Source organism: Silurus meridionalis, chromosome 16, assembly GCF_014805685.1.
Source record: "Silurus meridionalis isolate SWU-2019-XX chromosome 16, ASM1480568v1, whole genome shotgun sequence".
Lineage (NCBI taxonomy): Eukaryota > Metazoa > Chordata > Actinopteri > Siluriformes > Siluridae > Silurus > Silurus meridionalis.
The window spans coordinates 8,276,850-8,298,554 of NC_060899.1; the positions used below are offsets into that span (position 1 = coordinate 8,276,850).

The window sequence follows — 21,705 nt, forward strand, 5'->3', positions numbered from 1 at the left end:
TGAACTGAAATATTTGAAGCTTGAACGTGTTTCCTAGCTGTAATCTTAATTTATGAGAATAGCATTTTGAATCTTACAATCATCCCAGGTAGGTTATATTCAATTTCCTAGATAATAAATTGTATTTATTAGTGAATCAACATTCTTCATGTTCACTGTAAAATAAATCTGAAAGGTTCACTTTCCTGTTTTTCACCTTTTCGCAGAAGGTATGATTATACTGCTTAGAAATATAAGGGGGATATTTGGGGATGATACTATTTTTCTTCAAGGAGATTATTTGAATGCATTTGTTTAAAAAAATTTAACAATGTCAATATTGGTATCCCATATTTTAATCAGAAATACGCCAACGTATAAATATTAAGAATAGTAGGGATGCTATCTGGGGAATCATTTCTGAAAGAATTTTGCTGCAATATTTTTGGTGGAATAATTTTTTGCCATACAGCACATATAGAAGGTTGTATATTTTTGTAGATTATATTGTAATAAGCTATACTGTAGATCTATAAAAGGTTTTCTGCACCAAGAATCTGAATGAGATGAACATTCATCCCTCCTGTGAGTACAGTCCTTAAACAGAAAAATAAATAAATAAATAAAACCCCCAGAAAACAGCAAAAATGCATGAATATCTAATCCAAGAACCTTAATACGCACCACCTAGCAAAACAAAATAATGTATATATTTAAAAAAAAAAAATTAAAAAAAAATTAAAAATTAAAAAAAACAGCTCCGCATTCAGTCCGATTAGAGAAACGCACGGACACGCGCGTTTGTTCCTGAGAACGCACACCGGATGCTGCGTACTATCATCATCATCATCATCACCAGCGGCGGGAGTGATGATACGGGTGAAAGGCGATATATCTCTCGCACCGCGCAGGATGGTCTTTGTGGGCCCTGAGCTCCATTGTGTCCTTCTCTCTGCGTGTCGTGCAGCTCCTGTGCGGCGCTATGTTTCCGCGTTCCCAAAGCGCGCTCATGTCTGCTCTACTGATCCATCCCTACAGCAAACCGGTTTCACCTGATTCTCCGCTCCGCTGGCTGCCACAGCGCTGACTGCACTAAAAAAAAAGGGAGAGGGAAAAAAAAAAACCTCAAGAAGACGAAGGGACATATTTACAGCACTATAGCGATCCTATATGAAGAAGAAGGACGCGCGGGCTCTGTGGTCGTGAACGCGCCAGGCTGCGGGTTATTGTGTTCGCTAGACCGGGGTGAGGTGAAGTGGAGTGGATTGGAGAAGTGGAGAGGGGGGTGGAGGGGGGGTGGAGGTAATAGGTAGGAAAGACTGCAAAGAGGGGGGGAATGGAGGTGTGCTGCCGTGCGTGCATGCCCTGTCTGAGCCCCTTGTGGAACAGGATATGGCCTGAGCTGCGCTACCCGAGTGTCACTCCGGCGGCGGAGATCCGCACCGTGTCGGGGGAACTCCGCGTGCCGCAGCCTAAGAGGCGGCCGGCGCAGCTTTACGCCGCGCTGTACGACTTCGAAGCCCGCAGCGAGGAGGAGCTGTCGGTCAAAGAGGGAGACAAGCTGTCGGTCATCGAAAAGCGAGGCAATTACGTGCTGGCCAAAAAACTCACGGGCAGCCTCGAGTCCGGCCTGCTCCCTGCCAACTACATCGCCATGCTGCAGGACGAATTCGCTAAATACAAGTAAGTGAGTGTAAATGTTGCAGGATGGAGACTGGAGCGCTTTTGTTACCCCTAGTGCTCAAACTGAACCTGCTCACTGGAAATATAGAGTGTTTTCATTTTCCCCAAAGAATGAACATCTATCTATCTATCTATCTATCTATCTATCTATCTATCTATCTATCTATCTATCTGTCTGTCTGTCTGTCTGTCTGTCTGTCTGTCTGTCTGTCTGTCTGTCTGTCTGTCTGTCTGTTCATTTTTGTTTGTGTAGCTTTTAACAATGGACATTGTCTCAAAGCAGTCAGTACAGTGATAGAGAGGTTATAACGTATAAATCTATCTTTCTATCTGTCTGTCTGGCTGTTTGCTTGGTTGAATTCGTTTTCTTTCTTTCTTTCCTTCCTTCTTTTTTAAATTTTTTTAATTTTTTAATTTTATATTCTCATGTTTTGAGGTTAGAGCATTGTTTTTCCATACAAAGAGCTGAATTAGGCCTTGATCAGATTGATCACTATTTACTCGACGACAAAACATTCAATACAGCCGAGGAACACTTTCACCGCTCAGCTACAGCCTTATGCTTTCCTGCCATTTGAACAGCCACTTCATGAATGTGCTTCGTTTGCCTGGTTATCTTGAGCAGAACAATGGAATGTAGATGCAGAAGTCAGGTAGACTGATATGACAAACAAACATGCACACACCTGAAACCTGTAACAATTACAGTGAAACCATGCAACGTCACCACACACACACCGCATGTGACCTCACCCATGCTTACTCTGCTGTTATGGTTCCCAGGCTTTGTTTGACCTGAAAACTGTGCTGGTATAAGCACAATAAAAATTCCCCTCTGCATAAGAGCTCGAGCAGATAATAAGCATAGCACATTAGATATAAAGTATAAAATATACACATTATTATACGACAAGCTACAATATATTAAAGTATTGAAGTAAAGAAGAAGACGTATAATATGCTTGGCGACAGGCAACAGGAAATAATGAGACGTAATACAATAATATAAAGAACCAATTATTTATAATATGTTGTGTCTATTTAATGAACATATTATAAATAATGTAATTTATGTCATTAAATATTGTGATGTGTGTGTGTGTGTGTGTGTGTGTGTGTGTGTGTGTGTTAGATGGTACTATGGGAACATAAACAGACAGAAAGCTGAGAAGCTGCTTTTGGCACCCCAAAATAAAGTCGGTTCGTTCCTGGTTCGAATCAGTGAAAGTCACAGTGATGAATACACCATCTCAGGTGAGACTCCAGTAATGATGAGCCTTTAACCATCTCTTCTTACTGCCTTGCATGCTCTCGTTTGCTTTGTGGAGTGATGATGCTTTATTGTGAGTAATGTCTCCAATGTCTTTTACGTTATTTATGTCTTTCTCTTCTTTTTGCTCCTTCGCGTTTTTTTTTTTTGCTCACGAACAACACCCTGCTTCATTGTTTACCATATAATCCACCCACCAATACATTTTCTTTTCCCCCTGTATGCATTTTTTCTATACCTTATTGGTCAGCTTGCATCTCTTACTTACTGAGTCAGCAGTTCTGTTTCCGTGTTGCAGGGCTGCAGAGTATGTGCTACATTTCTCATTACCATCCTCATGGCACAGATGCCTTACATGAAAGAATAATAAAAAAAGATTTCTTTAAAGAAATGTGATCTCTCTATTGTGATCTGCTTTATAGTGAGATCTTTAATCAGGTGCTCTTCATGGCACGCAATACCTCGTTAATTCTTACACTTCTTCCAGTAGTGTTGTGTTGTAGCTATCTTATGTAGTCCAACAGAAACCATTTACACAGCTTTTGACAGATTGTATTACTTGTTTCACAGCCAGGAGTGAAACCACTGTCTTCCATTTCCGTATCCATCGGTCTTCGGTCGGTGCTTACTTTGTGTCGGATAAGATCTCCTTTGCCACTTTGGATGAGCTTATCAGATATTATCAGAACAACCCCAGGAGCCTGGGATGCCCTCTGGACCAACCGTGTGTACAGCAAGTAAGATATTCCCATGATTACTCACACAGCAAATTTCTGAGGCGTTGTAGTGAATATACATTATTAGAAAGAAAGTTTCAGACTTGCAGGATACTAGATGATTTTCATAGAGCCCCATTTGGCAGGATCTACCAAGTGCAATGTTATAAAGCTCCAAAAAAAAATCATTATTAAAAAAACCTTAAAGGAACCCAGGTTTTTTTTTTTTTAAGTTTACATACTGATTTTTTTATGTGGCTATCGAATAGATTTTTAAAAACAAAATCATTTTATATATTTATAGCACCGATGCTCAAGTCACCGCTAAAAATGAATCATATACCGTCACACACCATTCCTTTTGTTGGCGTTGGGCTTCGACGTGACTCCACACTCTTCTCCTTCCTGGAAAAGAAACGAGGCTGAAACACTGGGGCCATGGATGAGGAACTCCAAAGGGAGATGCACATTTATTCACTCACTCATTTATCTATTCACTCCTATACCAGATACATATTCAGTCTTTCATTTCAATTTTTAAACCGGTGTTCTTATATATGCACTGAACTCCTACATTTCATTAAAAAAAAATTGCACTTCTGTCATATTTCACTATTTAGTATCAATGCAGTAGTGTAGCATTACTCATTTATAAAGGCATTATTCACTCTCTTTTTGATTTTTGTGTTATATTTGAATCATTAGCAGAATCAAATACTTTGCTAGGTATTATTTTGACAAATAAAACCTTTTCTGATTGAATATCATTTCATCATTTCATCATGCTTTTTTCTTTTAATCACTTTTCAATTATTTTTCTCCCAGATTCTCATTACTCGTAATCTTTGCATGAGTATACAATGCTTCAGACATATAAGTCTATCTGAAAAGCATTTGAAAGATTTGAAACCTTGGTTTATACTCCATAGCATTTCCTTCATTACAATGGATCATTTGAGTTTGTATTTTATCATATGCTTTGTTACTTCTATTCAAATAAAATTTGCTTGTCTTCAAGTTTTGAGTTCTCTTTGAATGACCTGAATTTTTTTGCTCTTGTTTTCATTTATCCATGAGACATGGACACGTTCATTACATTATCACATTAGTGAATTAGGATTGGAAATTGTCGTGTCAGGTTTAATGTCACACCTAAAAACAAGTCATTCTAAAACTGGAGCTCTTTTCTCTCATTCACATTGCCTTTTGAAATTGCAGTTCAATTTCCCTAATAATGAAAGTGTTTTCTGTTGTTATGAAATAGTTCTTACATATTAAGTTTTATAAATATTTACAAATTGTAGGTGAGAGGGAAGGTGATCTCCAGATAATTAATCTCTGTGTGTGTGTGTGTGTGTGTGTGTGTGTGTGTGTGTGTGTGTGTGTGTGTGTGTGTATCCAGAGGGAGCTGTTTGACATGGAGCCATGGGAGAGACCAAGAGAAGAGTTTAAGCTGATCAGGAAACTGGGAGAAGGCCATTTTGGCGAGGTATGGGAAGCTGTATGGGCTACTAAGAACCAGAATGTGGCCATTAAAATGCTGAAACAAGGTGAGCTTATAAGAACAACACATTTACACATAATGCTGCTCTTCCTTTTACATGATCATTATTTTCTATTTGTCTGGTGTCTGATGTTTTGACTTGATGTTCTGAATTTCATTTGCAATTATGATTATTATTCATACATTTGCCGTTATTATAAATTTTGTACACAAGTTTGTGTACACCTGATCATTCATATGTGCTGTTTGAACATCCCATTCCACTTTTAGTCTCCTTTTAGTCAATTTTAGATAACCTCTACTCTTCTGGGAAGATGTTCCCCTAGATTCTGGAGTGTGGTTTTGAAGATTTGTGCTCATTTATCCTTTAGTAAAGTCATGGTTTAGTAATGTTAGGTTTTAGTAAAGTCAGGTACTGATGTAGGATGAGGTGAGGAGGCCTGGGGTGCAGTCAGCATTCCAATTAATCCCAAATCTGTTTGATAGGGTTGAGGTCAGATCTCAAGCAGGTCACACCAAGATCTTCCACTTCACCCCATATAAAGCATATTTTAATAGAGCTTGTGTTGTGCACAGGGGCACTATTATGCTGGAACAGGTTTGAGTCTCCTAGTTTAAGTGAATGGAAGATTCTATGTCAGGTGTCCCAATACTTTTTTTTATATTGTGTATTACATACGAAAAGAGCAGTTATAGTGATATACATAAATGTTGGATGGTTAAGGTTCGACCATTCATCCATTCATTCTTTCATTTATTAATCATTCCTTTTATAAACCAGTTTATTATGGTCAGTACTGTGTTGGATATGTAGTGTATAACAGGAATGCTGGGTAAAAGGAAGGAATAAACCCTACACAGAATTTTCTGTGTCATCACTTATTTATATCTACAGCTAGGAAAATGTTTATTTGACAGTCCTCCCATGGGAATGATTCAGGATGAAAACATGAAGGCAGGTCTGGCAAGGGTATTTCCAGGTCCTGGAGTCATGTTTTCCTTTCTTGGCTTTTTTTTTCCTTGATCAAAACATAAGCAATAGGAAAATCTCCGTACCGCTACATAAATTTGCTTGTTTCATTACTATAACAACCTTTGAGCTAAGGAATGTGTTGTGTATTCATATCTGTGCTACAGGGGCAGTGTTTGCTTAGAGGCTTTAGGATACTGATTGAAAGGTTTTTCCAAAGGAGGTTAAATCCTAAATCCAACAAATAGCTTTGTGGAACGTGAGTCTGGTATTTAGATGTTTTGGTCATGGAATTGACTTGAACTAGACAGTAGCCCTACTACTAAGCTGCCATTGTTCTACTACTAAGCTAATCCTGACAGTTTTAAACGGTTGCCATTTAAATCTGTAAATTGAAATCAACTAATCTGTTCCAGTACAATGGAGTCTACAGACACCATAAAACTGCATGTTGTTGTGATGTAAAAACCCATATAAATAATTTCAGAATGTTATGAGACTCTCAGTGTGGAGATACATGGAATACAATTAAAAAACAATCAGAAAAAATAGTCTAAAAATAGTTTTACCATTTTGTAATCGGAGGTTTTGTTTACTAATAACATTCGGTTTAATTATTGTATAACCGTCTTTCTGATTTTTTTTTCAAACCTTCTTCCCTACAACTGCATGTATGTATCCGTGGTATAGAAAGAACTTACAAAGGCATGCATGTTATCTTACTTTGTTGGTTTCGATCTGGAACAGTCTATGAAAGAATTTTCTAAACAGAGAGATGTAGCAACCTCAATTATTACCTTTAAGGAGCTGCATGAGTACAGAATACTCTTTGCATATTACTCACATGTTTGGGCTGTAGGGCTGGAATGTTCTCACAAAAAACATCCGCTGTGAGCTAAATCATCTTGATTTAGCATCAGCATCTTGATTTGACACCGCTTATTTTTTCAGCAGGTAAAGGGAACCATGAATAGCTACAAATTCCTTTCAATTGTAGTTCACAAACTTAATTCTTGGAGAGCCCGTGGTGTCTTTTCTAATCAGGGACGAATCACACATCACACAGAATGGCACATATGTTCCTCTTCAGTTGAATGCAGATAACGGACAATTATATATACAGTGCACACTGGAAAAAAACTGAGTTGAAGCTGTTCCTGATTGGGTAAGAAGACATGGACACCGGAGATGTGTGAGCCCAGACACAGACATTCCGTGTACTTACATACTCACATCGATCACATAAAGATCATATAGACACTATATAGGAAACATAGGAATGTGTGTTTAGATAACTAGTGTGCGACTAGGAATTTTACCTTTTAGTAAGACAATGACCCAAAGCATTTCTCCGTATGAACAAAGGAACGGCTTACAAAAGAAGATCAATGTTCCTGAGTGATTTTGCCAGGGCCTTGCCCTGAACCCCACTATAAATCTGTAGGGTGACCTGCAGCAGGCTGTGCACAAGATATACTCTTACAATTGTTTAAAAGAATGGAAAAAAAGGATGCAAAGTCAAGATGTCCTGCTGATTGGATCACACAAAAAGACAGAGAAGTGTTATTAAGAAAAGGAATTCGTTTATGGTGCGTACAGTTGTGCAACTAGGTTATTGTAAGTTCTTTATTGTTTTTTTGTTTTTTTGTTTCGCTAACAAGGTTTGTGAGTTTTTCTGTTTCCCACTCAATTTCACATTGAAGGTGGAAAATGTTTTTACATTACAAAAACCTATAACTTTACCAAGGGTGTAAAGACTTTTTAACATATATTCATATTTATTTACATACCTAGCTATGTCTATGACTACTTGCTGAGGTGAATACCTTCAGTCAACATGGCCATTTCTGGGCAGACTGAAGACTTATATTTTATTAAAGACTATATATTTTGAAGGACGAGAGATAGCCATCAACGTGCTCTATATGGTCTTAGTCATACCACTTTACATGTTGATATGAGAGAAAGTTTAGTCATAATATGTCACATTTCCTGTATTCTCACAACTTCGTTCCTTATGACACAAACCCTTTAAGCACACAGCTGTGTAGCTATAGCCGAAAGTTCTTTGTTAACACAGAGATGAAGTTTTTATAGTTGACTGGCAGTTGGCCACATGATTCCATATTTTCCTTCCTTGTTCTTCCTCAGCTCCCAAGCCCCACGTGTGTATTAATGTAAATACTGAGTCATCATCTTTCACAACATTATAATATCAGTGTGCAGTTTGTTTGATTGCATGAGAAACAGGTTGTTTTCAAATATTGCTTGATACAGCTTTTGCTGTAGCTATTAGTTTGTATTCTACGTGAGAGAATATAGCCACCATGATTACAGAACCTGGAAACATCTACACTTTTGTTTGTTTGTTGAACTTGTGTTTCTTACTTTCCATCTTACCATGTGCAAGATGTTATCTTAGCATGCATGTGCAGAAAATCCAGGGTTTTCCCAAAAGAATGCAATATCAGATTCAGCACAATCAGTGGTAATTTTATATAGATATAACTTTAGTTTTAGATATTCAAAGAACACCACCATAATCAGAGCTGTTTTTTCCTATCCACTTTCGGCTGTTGCAGCTGCAGGTCTACATTCCAACCAAGCAGAATTCAAACCTGAATCTACTGAGAACTAAAAGTGATTGCACAAGTGGCTGAAATGAAAAACTGGTTGGCTGAAATAAAAACCTCCACCCACAATGGCCTTTTATGGATAAAATTTGATCACCCCTGATAGGGCTACATGATACAGAAAAAAGATTTTGTATTTGGTAATGCTATATCATTCATTCATTCATTCATTCATTCATTCATTCAATTATTCTTTTAAAGATGCAAGTCAGAGCAGCCGGATAAACTATAAACACCTTTTATCGGAAAACAAACTGTAATATACAGCATGCAGTCTTCAGTAATGTGCTCACTGCATTAAATTGCAACCATACTCACACACCAAATAACAGTTAATACAGATAATACATTACGCATATTGCCAAAGGTTTGTGGACACCTGATACTCACAGCCATATGTAGCCTTCCACAAACTTCTGCCCCTAAGTACAGTTTTCTACAGAATGTTTTTGTATGTAAGGTACATAAAGACACACTTTAACAAGGTTGGAGTAGAAAAACAGGAATGGCTTGCACTATGTGGTTCCCTTAGCCCCATTGAACAGCTTTGAGACTAAATAGGAGAATCCCTTTAGCCATTTTCCAATATGTACTAGAAAGCCTTTGCAATAGAGTAAAAAAAAATAAAAATCTAAATCTATATTAGAATGTTCAAAAAACACGTAGGGTTGTGATAGTCAAATGTACACAAGCTTTTGGCTTTATGTGGAAAAAAAACCTCTTCCTCCCTTTGAATTTTATTTGATTTTGAGTAGTGGCATATAAAGAATTAATAATAAATAAATAATTGATTATACTCCAAAAATTGTGGTGATCTTTTGGTAAGCAGCACAAATGATCTATTGATAATTGGTGCCTTTAAATGAAATTTAAAAAAAAACTACAAGAATAATGTAAGGAAAATAGGCATAAAAACTAATCCACAGATCCACCTTGCTGCCTTATCATTGTTAAAGTGCCATTTTAGCAGAACCGGAAAATTGCTTTCTGTATTATAATTTAAAGGATTGAAAGGTAAACTGATTGTCTGCTGCTGTGCACACATTTGTCTTTCTCTCTTCTGCCTGCAGAGGACACCAAACTGGATGAATTTGTGAAGGAGGTTCATGCACTGAAAAACCTGCACCACCCAAAGCTTATCCAGCTGCTTGCACTGTGTACACGGGGAGAACCAGTCTACATCATCACTGAACTTATGGCCAATGGCAGCCTCAAGTCCTACCTTGCCAGTGAGTGTTCCTTTAAGATACATTTGTATTTGGAAGTCAAATGTAACTCTTTGATTATAAGAAGATACATAATATAAATTTTCTCATTCCTTTTAAACATTACTTTGGAAAAAAAACAATATATATAGAGTACAGACCAAAAGGTTGGACACACCTTCTCATTCAAAGAGTTTTCTTTATTTTCATGACTATGAAAATTGTAGATTCACACTGAAGGCATCAAAACTATGAATTAACACATGTGGAATTATATACATAACAAAAAAGTGTGAAACAACTGAAAAATGTCATATTCTAGGTTCTTCAAAGTAGCCACCTTTTGCTTTGATTACTGCTTTGCACACTCTTGGCATTCTCTTGATGAGCTTCAAGAGGTAGTCACCTGAAATGGTCTTCCAAAAGTCTTGAAGGAGTTCCCCGAGTGATGCTTGGCACTTGTTGGCCCTTTTGCCTTCACTCTGCGGTCCAGCTCACCCCTAAACCATCTCAATTGGGTTCAGGTCCGGTGACTGTGGAGGCCAGGTCATCTGGCGCAGCACCCCATCACTCTCCTTCTTGGTCAAATAGCCCTTGATGCCTTCAGTGTGACTCTACAATTTTCATAGTCATGAAAATAAAGAAAACTCTTTGAATGATAAGGTGTGTCCAAACTTTTGGTCTGTACTGTATATATACACATTTTACCAACTTAAACATCGTAGTTTGATTGTTTGCTTTTGGAAACAAATGGCTCTTTTTCTTTTGCCAGTTGGAATGTAATATAAAAAGGTAGAAGTCCTTATAAGATTTATTACATCTTTATTGCAAAGCCAAATGAACACAGGCAAACACCAGCTACATTATAGTCTTTTTAGACACTCTCACTGTAGAAAGTATTCTATGCTGTGAAGTACAAAGGTGCAATACATAATTACATTATAATAAAAAACAGATAAAAAAAAGTAAAAAAAAAAAAAAACTATAAAAAAAAGTCTACACATCAGACTGTACTGGACTTTTTGGTACAGTAGGCTCAACTGGAGATTGTATCCAAATAAAACTTCTATTTATTAGGCCAAAGTAAGCACAAAATCTTCCATACTGCTGCACATCTCATGTTTACTGCTGTGTGTAAATGTTATAAAGATCATACCACATGACAATGTGGCTGTATTTTCCTGAAAGGAATACTGCATGCATTTATTGTATAACAAAGTTCAGATTGAAGTGTGTAAAAAAGAAAACATAAAGCTTTAGCAGTATTAAGCTCTGCTCTTTACATTAATAACTTCACCCTGGTCTCTGGGCAGCGGGAATTATACCAATATACAAAATATGCAAAGCATATATATTATTAGGAGTGCTTTCAGTGACATCAAGGGAGCTTGTTTTTGACCTCTTCCAGTTATTATAAATGAATGATGGTTTTAAGACGTAATAAAGTTTAATCAGAAACTAATTTAAACATTGATTCCAGGTGACAGTGTTGTTATGTCTTTATTATCACCTGAAACTGAACAGTGTTGAATTCAAACACTTGCCTGGGATTAACAGATGAGTTGTGTCATGTCTCTTTTGGCATATCTAGACTTATATTCTCTATTCTTGGAATTATTAGTTTTTTTCTATTAGTTTTTACTAAAATAAATAAATGATTCATTGAATGAGTTACATTACTGAAGTTTGAAGTGTACTGGAAAAAGCCAAGAGACTGTTTAGCAGTGCTGTAGATATTCACGTGCCTTTCTAAAATAATCTGCATGTCTGGAAGCTTGTCAGTAACATAATTAAGAAGATATGTTAAGTGATTGCTGCCTAGAGTGGCTACGCTACACACAATTCTCATTACTGTTAGTAAAGGGCCCAAGTATATTCATGTTTTACAATGCTCCTGTGCACAAAGCAAGGTCTAGAAAGATGGATGCACAGAGCTCTAATCACAACCCAAAACCTTTGGGATGAACTGGATCTCTGTGGCCCATGACTTAAGATCAGACCCTTCCATTCGTAATACTTTAAAATGTCCATAGTAACTACTAAAACTAGTTTCCAAAAGGTGGTTTTAAAGAAAAAGAAGGGGAACAGTTAAATAACAAATTGTGTCCACAATCCCTTAGCCATACACTATACAGGGAGTGCAGAATTATTAGGCATATGAGTATTTTGACCACATCATCCTCGTTATGCATGTTGTCTTACTCCAAGCTGTATAGGCTGGAAAGCCTACTACCAATTAAGCATATTAGGTGATGTGCATCTCTGTAATGAGAAGGGGTGTGGTCTAATGACATCAACACCCTATATCAGGTGTGCATAATTATTAGGCAACTTCCTTTCCTTTGGCAAAATGGGTCAAAAGAAGGACTTGACAGGCTCAGAAAAGTCAAAAATAGTGAGATATATTGCAGAGGGATGCAGCAGTCTTAAAATAGCCAAGCTTCTGAAGCGTGATCATCGAACAATCAAGCGTTTCATTCAAAATAGTCGACAGGGTCGCAAGAAGCGTGTGGAAAACCAAGGCGCAAAATAACTGCCCGTGAACTGAGAAAAGTCAAGCGTGCAGCTGCCAAGATGCCACTTGCCACCAGTTTGGCCATATTTCAGAGCTGCAACATCACTGAGTGCCCAAAAGCACAAGGTGTGCAATACTCAGAGACATGGCCAAGGTAAGAAAGGCAGAAAGTCGACCACCACTGAACAAGACACACAAGCTGAAACGTCAAGACTGGGCCAAGAAATATCTCAAGACTGATTTTTCTAAGGTTTTATGGACTGATGAAATGAGAGTGAGTCTTGATGGGCCAGATGGATGGGCCCGTGGCTGGATTGGTAAAGGGCAGAGAGCTCCAGTCCGACTCAGACGCCAGCAAGGTGGAGGTGGAGTACTGGTTTGGGCTGGTATCATCAAAGATGAGCTTGTGGGGCCTTTTCGGGTTGAGGATGGAGTCAAGCTGAACTCCCAGTCCTACTGCCAGTTTCTGGAAGACACCTTCTTCAAGCAGTGGTACAGGAAGAAGTCTGCATCCTTCAAGAAAACATGATTTTCATGCAGGACAATGCTCCATCACACACGCCCAAGTACTCCACAGCGTGGCTGGCAAGAAAGGGTATAAAAGAAGAAAATCTAATGATATGGCCTCCTTGTTCACCTGATCTGAACCCCATTGAGAACCTGTGGTCCATCATCAAATGTGCGATTTACAAGGAGGGAAAACAGTACACCTCTCTGAACAGTGTCTGGGAGGCTGTGGTTGCTGCTGCACGCAATGTTGATGGTGAACAGATCAAAACACTGACAGAATCCATGGATGGCAGGCTTTTGAGTGTCCTTGCAAAGAAAGGTGGCTATATTGGTCACTGATTTGTTTTTGTTTGGTTTTGAATGTCAGAAATGTATATTTGTGAATGTTGAGATGTTATATTGGTTTCACTGGTAAAATAAATAATTGAAATGGGTATGAATTTGTTTTTGTTGTTGCCTAATAATTATGCACAGTAATAGTCACCTGCACACACAGATATCCCCTAAAATAGCTAAAACTAAAACTACTTCCAAAAATATTCAGCTTTGATATTAATGAGTTTTTGTGTTCATTGAGAACATGGTTGTTGTTCAAATTAAATCCTCAAATAAAATTAATCCTCAAAATACAACTTGCCTAATAATTCTGCACTCCTGTATATCACTATATGTCTTTCTATATATATATATATATATATATATATATATATATATATATATATATATATATATATATATACATGTCTGTAATAAATTCTAGAGTGTATTTCTCTACCACTTCAATTTATAGTTTTTATTGTCACTAATATTCCCAAGAAGACCACCAATGCTCAGTAATATTAGTTACGTGTTTGCAAATGACATAAAAAAATATAAGGGAAATCAGAATCCGTCCTTGTGTTATAACACATGCAATTCGATATTGCTTGCAAGATGATTTACTTACAAGGTTCATACATTGTGTTCCATTTGCTCTTTGCATTATTGAATCTGTGGCCTTACTAATTGAGGGTGATGCATGTAGCGATTATATGCGAATTGATTCATTTTGTACTCAAAATATATTTTACTCCATCTGAACATCACTTTTCTGCAAAGGGCATGTCTTTTTAATTAGAAAGTTTATTTAAATTATTCCTCAGTGGCCCATAAAAATCAGAGTTTCTCAAAACTACTCTTACGATGGGCCCAATAAATCTAATGGTCTTTGGTTAATGGGAACATTAGCATACACAATAAACTCATTTATTTCTGCAATACTTGAGGCTGACAACATGTTCATTTACAGTCTATCAGTATAAGTGACTTGTGTATTTATAATTAGATGTTTAATATAAAATAAAATAAAAATTTTAATGTTATATATATATATATGTTATAACATACAATATATACCTGTTATAACTTTTTGCTGTTCCATATCAGCCAAAGCATGTAATATGATCATGAGCATCAAGTCATTTCTCATTATTGAAACTGTTCTTAAGAAAAATGCTAATTACTAGTCGGAGGACTGCAGTAAACAAACCTTCCCATTATTTATGGAGGATTGTGTGTGTAGGGAACAAATTATGCAAAAAATATGCTTTGTTATATGTATTGTTTAATATCTAATAATAATTAATGAGCCACGTGGGACAAAGTCAGTAAATAGTTAAATTACATACAGTACATAAAACGTGTGGTTCTTAATAGTGTAAAAAAAAGTTAAAAAAATGTAATAATAAACTCTACTGCAGACTGTAATAGGTGTAGATTTGACATTTTCTTAGTCTAACATTAGTCATTAGTTATAATAAAACGATATATATAACTAAATGTTTAAAAATGATTAAACTTATAACAAAATAAAATGTAATACAGTGCATCCGGAAAGTATTCATAGCGCTTCACTTTTTCCACATTTTGTTATGTTACAGCCTTATTCCAAAATGGATTAAATTCATTACGTTAATCAAAATTCAACATATAATATACTATAATGACATCGTGAAAGAAGAGTTTGAAATCTTTTTGCAAATGTATTTAAAAAAAAAAAAAAGAAAGAAATTCACATGTACATAAGTATTCAAAGCCTTTGCTATGACACTCAAATTCTAGCTCAGGTGCATCCTGTTTCCACTGATCATCCTTGAGATGTTTCTACAACTTGATTGGAGTCCATCTGTGGTAAATTCAGTTGATTAGACATTATCTGGAAAGGCACACACCTGTATATATAAGGTCCCACAGTTAAGAGTGCATGTCAGACCAAACCAAGCCATGAAGTTCAAGGAATTGTCTGTAGACCTCTGAGACAGGAGTGTATCGAGGCACAAATCTGGGGAAGAGTATCTGCCCCAGCAGCATTGAAGGTCCCATCGGGAGAAGGGCCTTAGTCAGGGAGATGATAAAAACCCCAATGGTCACTCTGAAAGAGCTCCAGCGTTTCTCTGTGGAGAGAGGAGAACCCTTTAGAAGAATAACCAGGCCTGAATGGTAGAGTGGCCGGACGGAAGCCATTCTTCAGTGAAAGGTACATGACAGTCCACCTGAAATTTTCCAAAAGGCACCTGAAGGACTTTCAGACCATGAGAAACAAAATTCTCAAAGACAAAGATTTGGTCTGAGGAAACCAGGCACCACTCAACACCTGGCCAATACCATCCCTACAGTGAAGCATGGTGGGGGCAGCAACATGCTGTGGGGATGTTTTTCAGCAAAAGGAACTAGGAGACTAGTCAGAATTGAGGGGAAATATGAATGCAGGAGTATGAATGTACAGTGGCATTCTTGAAAAAACCTGCTCCAGAGCGCTCTGGACCTCAGACTTGTGTGACAGTTCATTTTCCAGCAGGACAACAATCCTAAACACACCACAAAGATAACAAACGAGTGGCTACGGGACACCTCTGTGAATGTCCTAGAGTGGCCCAGCCAGAGCCCAGACTTGAACCCGATTGAACATCTCTAGAAAGATCTGAAAACGGCTATGCAACCTGATGGAGCCAGAGTGTTTCTGCTTGAAAGAATGAAAGAACCTGCCCAAAAATAAGGGTGCCAAGCTGGTAGAATTATACTCAAAAAGACTTGAGGCTTTGTGTTGATAAAAGGTTGTAAATACTTATGTACGTGGTTTTTTTTTTTTTCTTTAACAATTCTTTTTATAAATTTGCAAAGATTTAAAAAAAACTTTACTTTTTGTTGTCATTATGGGGTAATGTTTGTAGAATTCTGAGAAAAATAATAAATGTAATTCATTTCGGAATAAGGCTGTAACATAAAAAATGTAAAAAATTAAAAAGTGATGAGCTGTGGACTTTCCAGATGCACTGTAAAATAATCAACACTCCATTATTTAATGTATTCATTAAAATTACAGTGTGGTTACAGTTTACTTCTGTTATTTTGTCTACTTCTGTTTGAGAGCAAGCGGCATTTGTCAGTATTTAGATCGATTGACGTTAAATTTTGGATTTCCCCTAGGCATGAATAAGTATAACCCTAGTGATGACTAAGGGTTCAAGCATGTATGTGTTATACCTGGTGATTGAGACTAAAGTCCCATCCAGGGTGTATCGCAGGTGGTGCGCAGTGTTTCGGTTACAAGTTAAAGCTCCATTGCACCTCTGCCAAGGAAAAGGCACTCACAAATTATGAATTAATATTTTGCCTTTTTCTTCTGGATTCCATGTAACCAAGTTTTTCTTCAATTTATTCTATAGCTTTGAAAATGTAATAATCGTCAAAACAGTTTTTTACTACTTGTTAGGAAAACCAGTAACAAAGAATCTGTGGGATAAAGTGTGATATTATCTTGGACTTCGAACTGAATTGTCACATTGATAAGATAGTCTTCCTTCACTGCAGGAATAGGACCTTGTGGTTTTATTGTCTTTTTATTGTCCTCCATTTGAATAATCTAAAGTAAAGTGCATGGCCTTTCTAGAAAAATTTATTCAGCAGACCTTTTGAAACAAAAGTGTAAATATAATATCTGCTATAGGAAGGTCCTCTCCTGTTGATTCAACAACTTATTTAAGCTCAAATGTATAATTTTATTTCAAGTCCAATTTATAGTTAAAGACCGCTAAAATAACTATTTAAAAAAATCTTTGTCAAATAACTGTTAAATATTTTTGTCAATGTCTTTGTATGTGTTTTCATTCAATTCAATTCATTTTTATTTGTATAGCGCTTTTAACAATGAATATTGTCTCAAAACAGCTTCACACAGATAATATGGTGATAAAAAATTAATATATAAATATTTTATATATAGTACTTAACAAACAAGGGCACAACAGTGACTATCAGTGTGTATTACTGTTATAAGTGTATAACAGTAAATTCTTTGTCTTTCTTTCTCTCCCTTCCCTTTGTTCTATAGCCCCAGAAGGACAGGTTTTGACCTCAGCACATCTAATCTACATGGCTGGTCAGGTTGCAGAAGGGATGGCCTACTTGGAGGATCGGCACATTGTCCACAGAGATCTAGCTGCCCGAAACATCCTGGTGGGAAGTGACCTGGAGTGTAAAGTGGCTGATTTCGGCTTGGCTCGTATTATAAAGGTAACACCCATATCAAAAACTTTTTTTAAAAATACAGGAAATAACACTCTTTAACACTACCACATCACATCATGCAAACTGACATTTGCTTGGATACTGAGAAAATATTAGCATAAAATTATATATATATATATATATATATATATATATATATATATATATATATATATATATATATATATATATATATATAAAAACTATATATATAAAAAACTATAACAATAATTTAATTTTAATTTAGTTAGCACAAGGCATGGGTTCTTGTTTTACCTGTTGCTTTTGTAGCCCAGGTCCCATCCTGAGTTTGAATACTGTTTGTGGCTCTGGATTTACCTTTCAAGACCAGAATAAATTTAAGTATCCAAATGCTTTTTTGAACAGTATATTTATTCTTCTTCTCCTTTCGGCTGCTCCTGTTCGGGATCGGATCATCCATCTCCATATCACTCTGTCCTCAACATCTACCCGTTTTTTAAACCAGTGAACAGTATAATCTATTATTCTAATAGTAATCGATTTTTTGCTTGTGGTAACTTTCTTAAAAATAAATGGCACTTGGTTTGACATGTTTTCAAATGCTGTGAAATCCACATGTTTATTGAGTGTCAGGATACATTTTGTATGTGGAACATACTTTAGAACAACTTCATTATTCCTTTAATTACAGTCTTTTTGTGTATGGGTTAAAAAGTATTGACACATCGAAATAAATGCCAACAAGAAACATAAAATCATGTGGTCTGAATTGAAGAGTGAAGTCTATGTGCACAAAGATGAAAATATAAAAGAGCTTTAAATTAGGAATGAGCCTTTGCACTGGTGTCTCTCTCTCTCTCTCTCTCTCTCTCTCTCTCTCTCTCTCTCTCTCTCTCTCTCTCTCTCTCTCTTTCTTTCTCTCTAGCTCTCTCTCTCGCTCTCTCTTTTCCTCTCTCACTATCTTAACATGGACAGCCTGTGTAGATTACTGTACTACTTAGCAAACATAAAAATAGCTTACTATAGCAGTTGCTAGAAACATTTTTGCACTCAAGTCTCCATCATCAAAGAACTTTGATGATGGAGACTTGAGTGCAAAAATGTTTCTAGCAACTGCTATAGTAAGCTATTTTTATGTTTGCTAAGTAGTACAGTAATCTAATAATTACTTAATAATTGCTGCACTTTTTGAGTACATAGTACACAGTTATAAAAGAAACAATATATAAAACAGCACTATCTGGTGTCCCCTAGATGAGGACGACTTCCCCTTTGAGTCTGGTTCCTCCCAAGGTTTCTTTGTCATGCCATCTCGGGGAGTTGCCACCGTTATCCCTGCCTTGCTCATTAGGGATAATTATATCAGTGTAAAATGTATATTTGGAATTTAATTTTATTGTCTCTGTGTACATGTGTGTGATTGCAGGACAGCGTGTACACGGCCAGTAGGAACACTAAGATCCCTGTGCGGTGGACAGCTCCTGAAGCGGCTCTACATCAGCGCTTCTCTGTTAAATCTGATGTCTGGTCCTTTGGAGTGCTGCTCTATGAGATTATGTCACGAGGAAAGATGCCATATGAAGGTATTAAAGCCAGTTCATTTTAAATAGGTATTGCCTAAACCCAACTATTTTCAAAATTCCTTTGACATTTAATTGCTGCCAATGATGATTTTTTTTTTTCTTTAACAATGGGCCTTTGGCAGGAAAATTTTGTGGAAAATAATTTTCAATGATTGTGCAAGTAACAGTCTATTTGTACTGATTGGCTAGCCAGAGGGTTAAGGCAATAAGGATGCAGATGGAAATGTGTTGACAAGTGAGGAAAGTGTGTTGAGAAGGTGAAGAGAGAGTTTTTTAGAAGCTAATGGATGAGGAAAAATATAGAGAGAGAAGGGTGAATGATGTCGAGATGGTGAAGCAGGAAGTGGATTGGATTTAAAAGATGGAGGTGAGAGCAGATGACATACCAGTATAAGCGTGGAGACGTTTAAAGATTGTTTAACAGGATTCTTGACGGTGAGAGGATGCCTGAGGAATGGAGAAGGAGTGTGCTGGTACCGATCGTTAAGAATAAGGGAGATGTGCAGACCTGCAGTAACTACAGGGGAATTAAGTTCATCAGTCACACCATGAAGTTATGGTAAAGAGTAGTGGAAGCCAGGCTGAGAGCAGAGGTGACCATCTGTGAGCAACAGTATGGTTTCATGCTGAGGAAGAGCACCACAGACACATTATTTGCTTTGAGAATGTGGATGAAGAAGTATAGAGAAGGACAGAAGGAATTGCATTGTGTATTTGTGTTTTTACAAAAAGCGTATGACAGAGTGCCGAGAGAGGTGATGATGTTGTGATTTGTGATGAGATTAGGGAGCAGGTTGACAAGAGCTTGGAGAGGTAGAAGAACAGGAGGTGGTGCTGGAGGTAGCAGAGCTGAAGATGTTGAGGTTTTCAGGCATCTGGTTAAATACATTGTTTGGTTTTATGTGTCCAAAATGCTTCCTATAAACAAAGTAGTAATAAATAATTTTTCCTTTATTTCATTCTATTCTGACAGGTTTTCATCCAATAGGGGATGTGTGTGTGTGTGTGTGTGTGTGTGTGTGTGTGTGTGTGTGTGTGTGTGTGTGTGTGTTTGGGGGTGGGGGTGGGGGTTACCAACTGTATATTAATAATTACTCAGGAGTGAGTGAGTGAACAATGCTAAGTGGGAAATAATCTGCTAAGACTTTCTTCCTCTGTTTTTATTTATAAGCATGTGGCACACATCTCAACCATCACTTGTTCTTTTCCTTTTCAGGTAAAACCAATAAAGAAGTATTGGACATACTTGCTTCAGGTTACAGACTGCCATGTCCAAGTCGCTGTCCTCCCAATATCTACCGCATGATGATGGAGTGCTGGGCAGCCGAAAGCTCCAAACGACCGTCATTCCATGCGCTGCACAGCCAACTGGATAACATCTACTCCAGAATCTACTACAAAACCATTGAGGTGTAGAACCAGAGTCTGATGAGATGCACAAAAAGCCACAAATGTGAGCAAATGAAGGGATGTAGTGATAGTTTACTGATGCTGGATTAGAGAGTGAACTCATGGCCTCCCCCCTGCCAAACTTGTATTTATGAATGATGTCTTTTTTTTATGACACGTGCAATAATGTAAAGGGACAGAAGAACAGAAAGACATACAGCAGCAGCATGCTCAGTTGCTGGTCAATAACCTGTAGTAGATGCGCTGGAGTTTTGGGTTGAGATCCCTAACAGTGTTCACAAAGAGACTCGAGCTTCAGGATCAATAGTAAACTGACTAATCAAGTTTTTTGCTTTCCAACGAGTGTTGTGTTTACCAGTGGTTCACTTGCCAACTGTGGACTTTCTCCCTGCGAACAAAAAGCCGGAGAGATCTAAGACTGTTACACTAAAATGGAGCATCTGATGAGGTTTATTTCAGACCTTTAAAATCTGTGCTTCTCAAAAAAAAGAAAAAAAGATTTGCTTGCATCCATATGACATCTGTGCACGTACACTGTGGGGAGGTTTAGCAGCAGCCACAGTTTTCTTCCTGTCCCTCTGGATGCTGATTAATGTGTCAGTCTGGATGCCTCATATTCATAGAAATCACTTCTGTGATCGATGTCTTCCTAATGATTACAAGAAGGAAACAAATTATGCACCGTGAGTTTAAAAAAAAGTTTAAAAACTATTTTAAAATAAAGTATTTTTGGAAGATGTGCTTGTATGGTTCATGAAAAGTTATCTTACAGAAATCTATATGTGCTATCTTTGGAAACAGGGAGATTGTTGTTGAAGTGAGACATCTTTTCCGGGTTTATTATGGATTATTCTACTGGGGAAATGAATAGAATGTAAATGTAATGCTATTTGAATTAGAATTTAGGATCCACTCATTCACCTCTAAAGCTTCATTCTAAAACTGATGGTGAAAAATACAGTACAGACCAAAAGTTTGGACACACCTTCTCATTCAAAGAGTTTTCTTTATTTTCATGACTATGAAAATTGTAGATTCACACTGAAGGCATCAAGGGCTATTTGACCAAGAAGGAGAGTGATGGGGTGCTGCGCCAGATGACCTGGCCTCCACAGTCACCGGACCTGAACCCAATCGAGATGGTTTAGGGGTGAGCTGGACCGCAGAGTGAAGGCAAAAGGGCCAACAAGTGCCAAGCAT

The 21,705-nt window shown here is 37.3% G+C and overlaps 1 protein-coding gene across 1 annotated transcript; it reads left to right on the forward strand.

Moving 5' to 3' along the window:
• The first annotated feature begins 385 nt into the window (after positions 1-385).
• Positions 386-21,240, forward strand: srms (src-related kinase lacking C-terminal regulatory tyrosine and N-terminal myristylation sites). The gene is made up of 8 exons (XM_046869340.1): positions 386-1,662; positions 2,795-2,916; positions 3,503-3,669; positions 5,051-5,198; positions 9,826-9,984; positions 17,355-17,536; positions 18,939-19,095; positions 20,312-21,240. The coding sequence occupies exons 1-8, from the start codon at positions 1,316-1,318 to the stop codon at positions 20,509-20,511; spliced, it is 1,482 nt and encodes a 493-aa protein (XP_046725296.1). The 5' UTR covers positions 386-1,315; the 3' UTR covers positions 20,512-21,240.
• Positions 21,241-21,705: the final 465 nt, after the last annotated feature.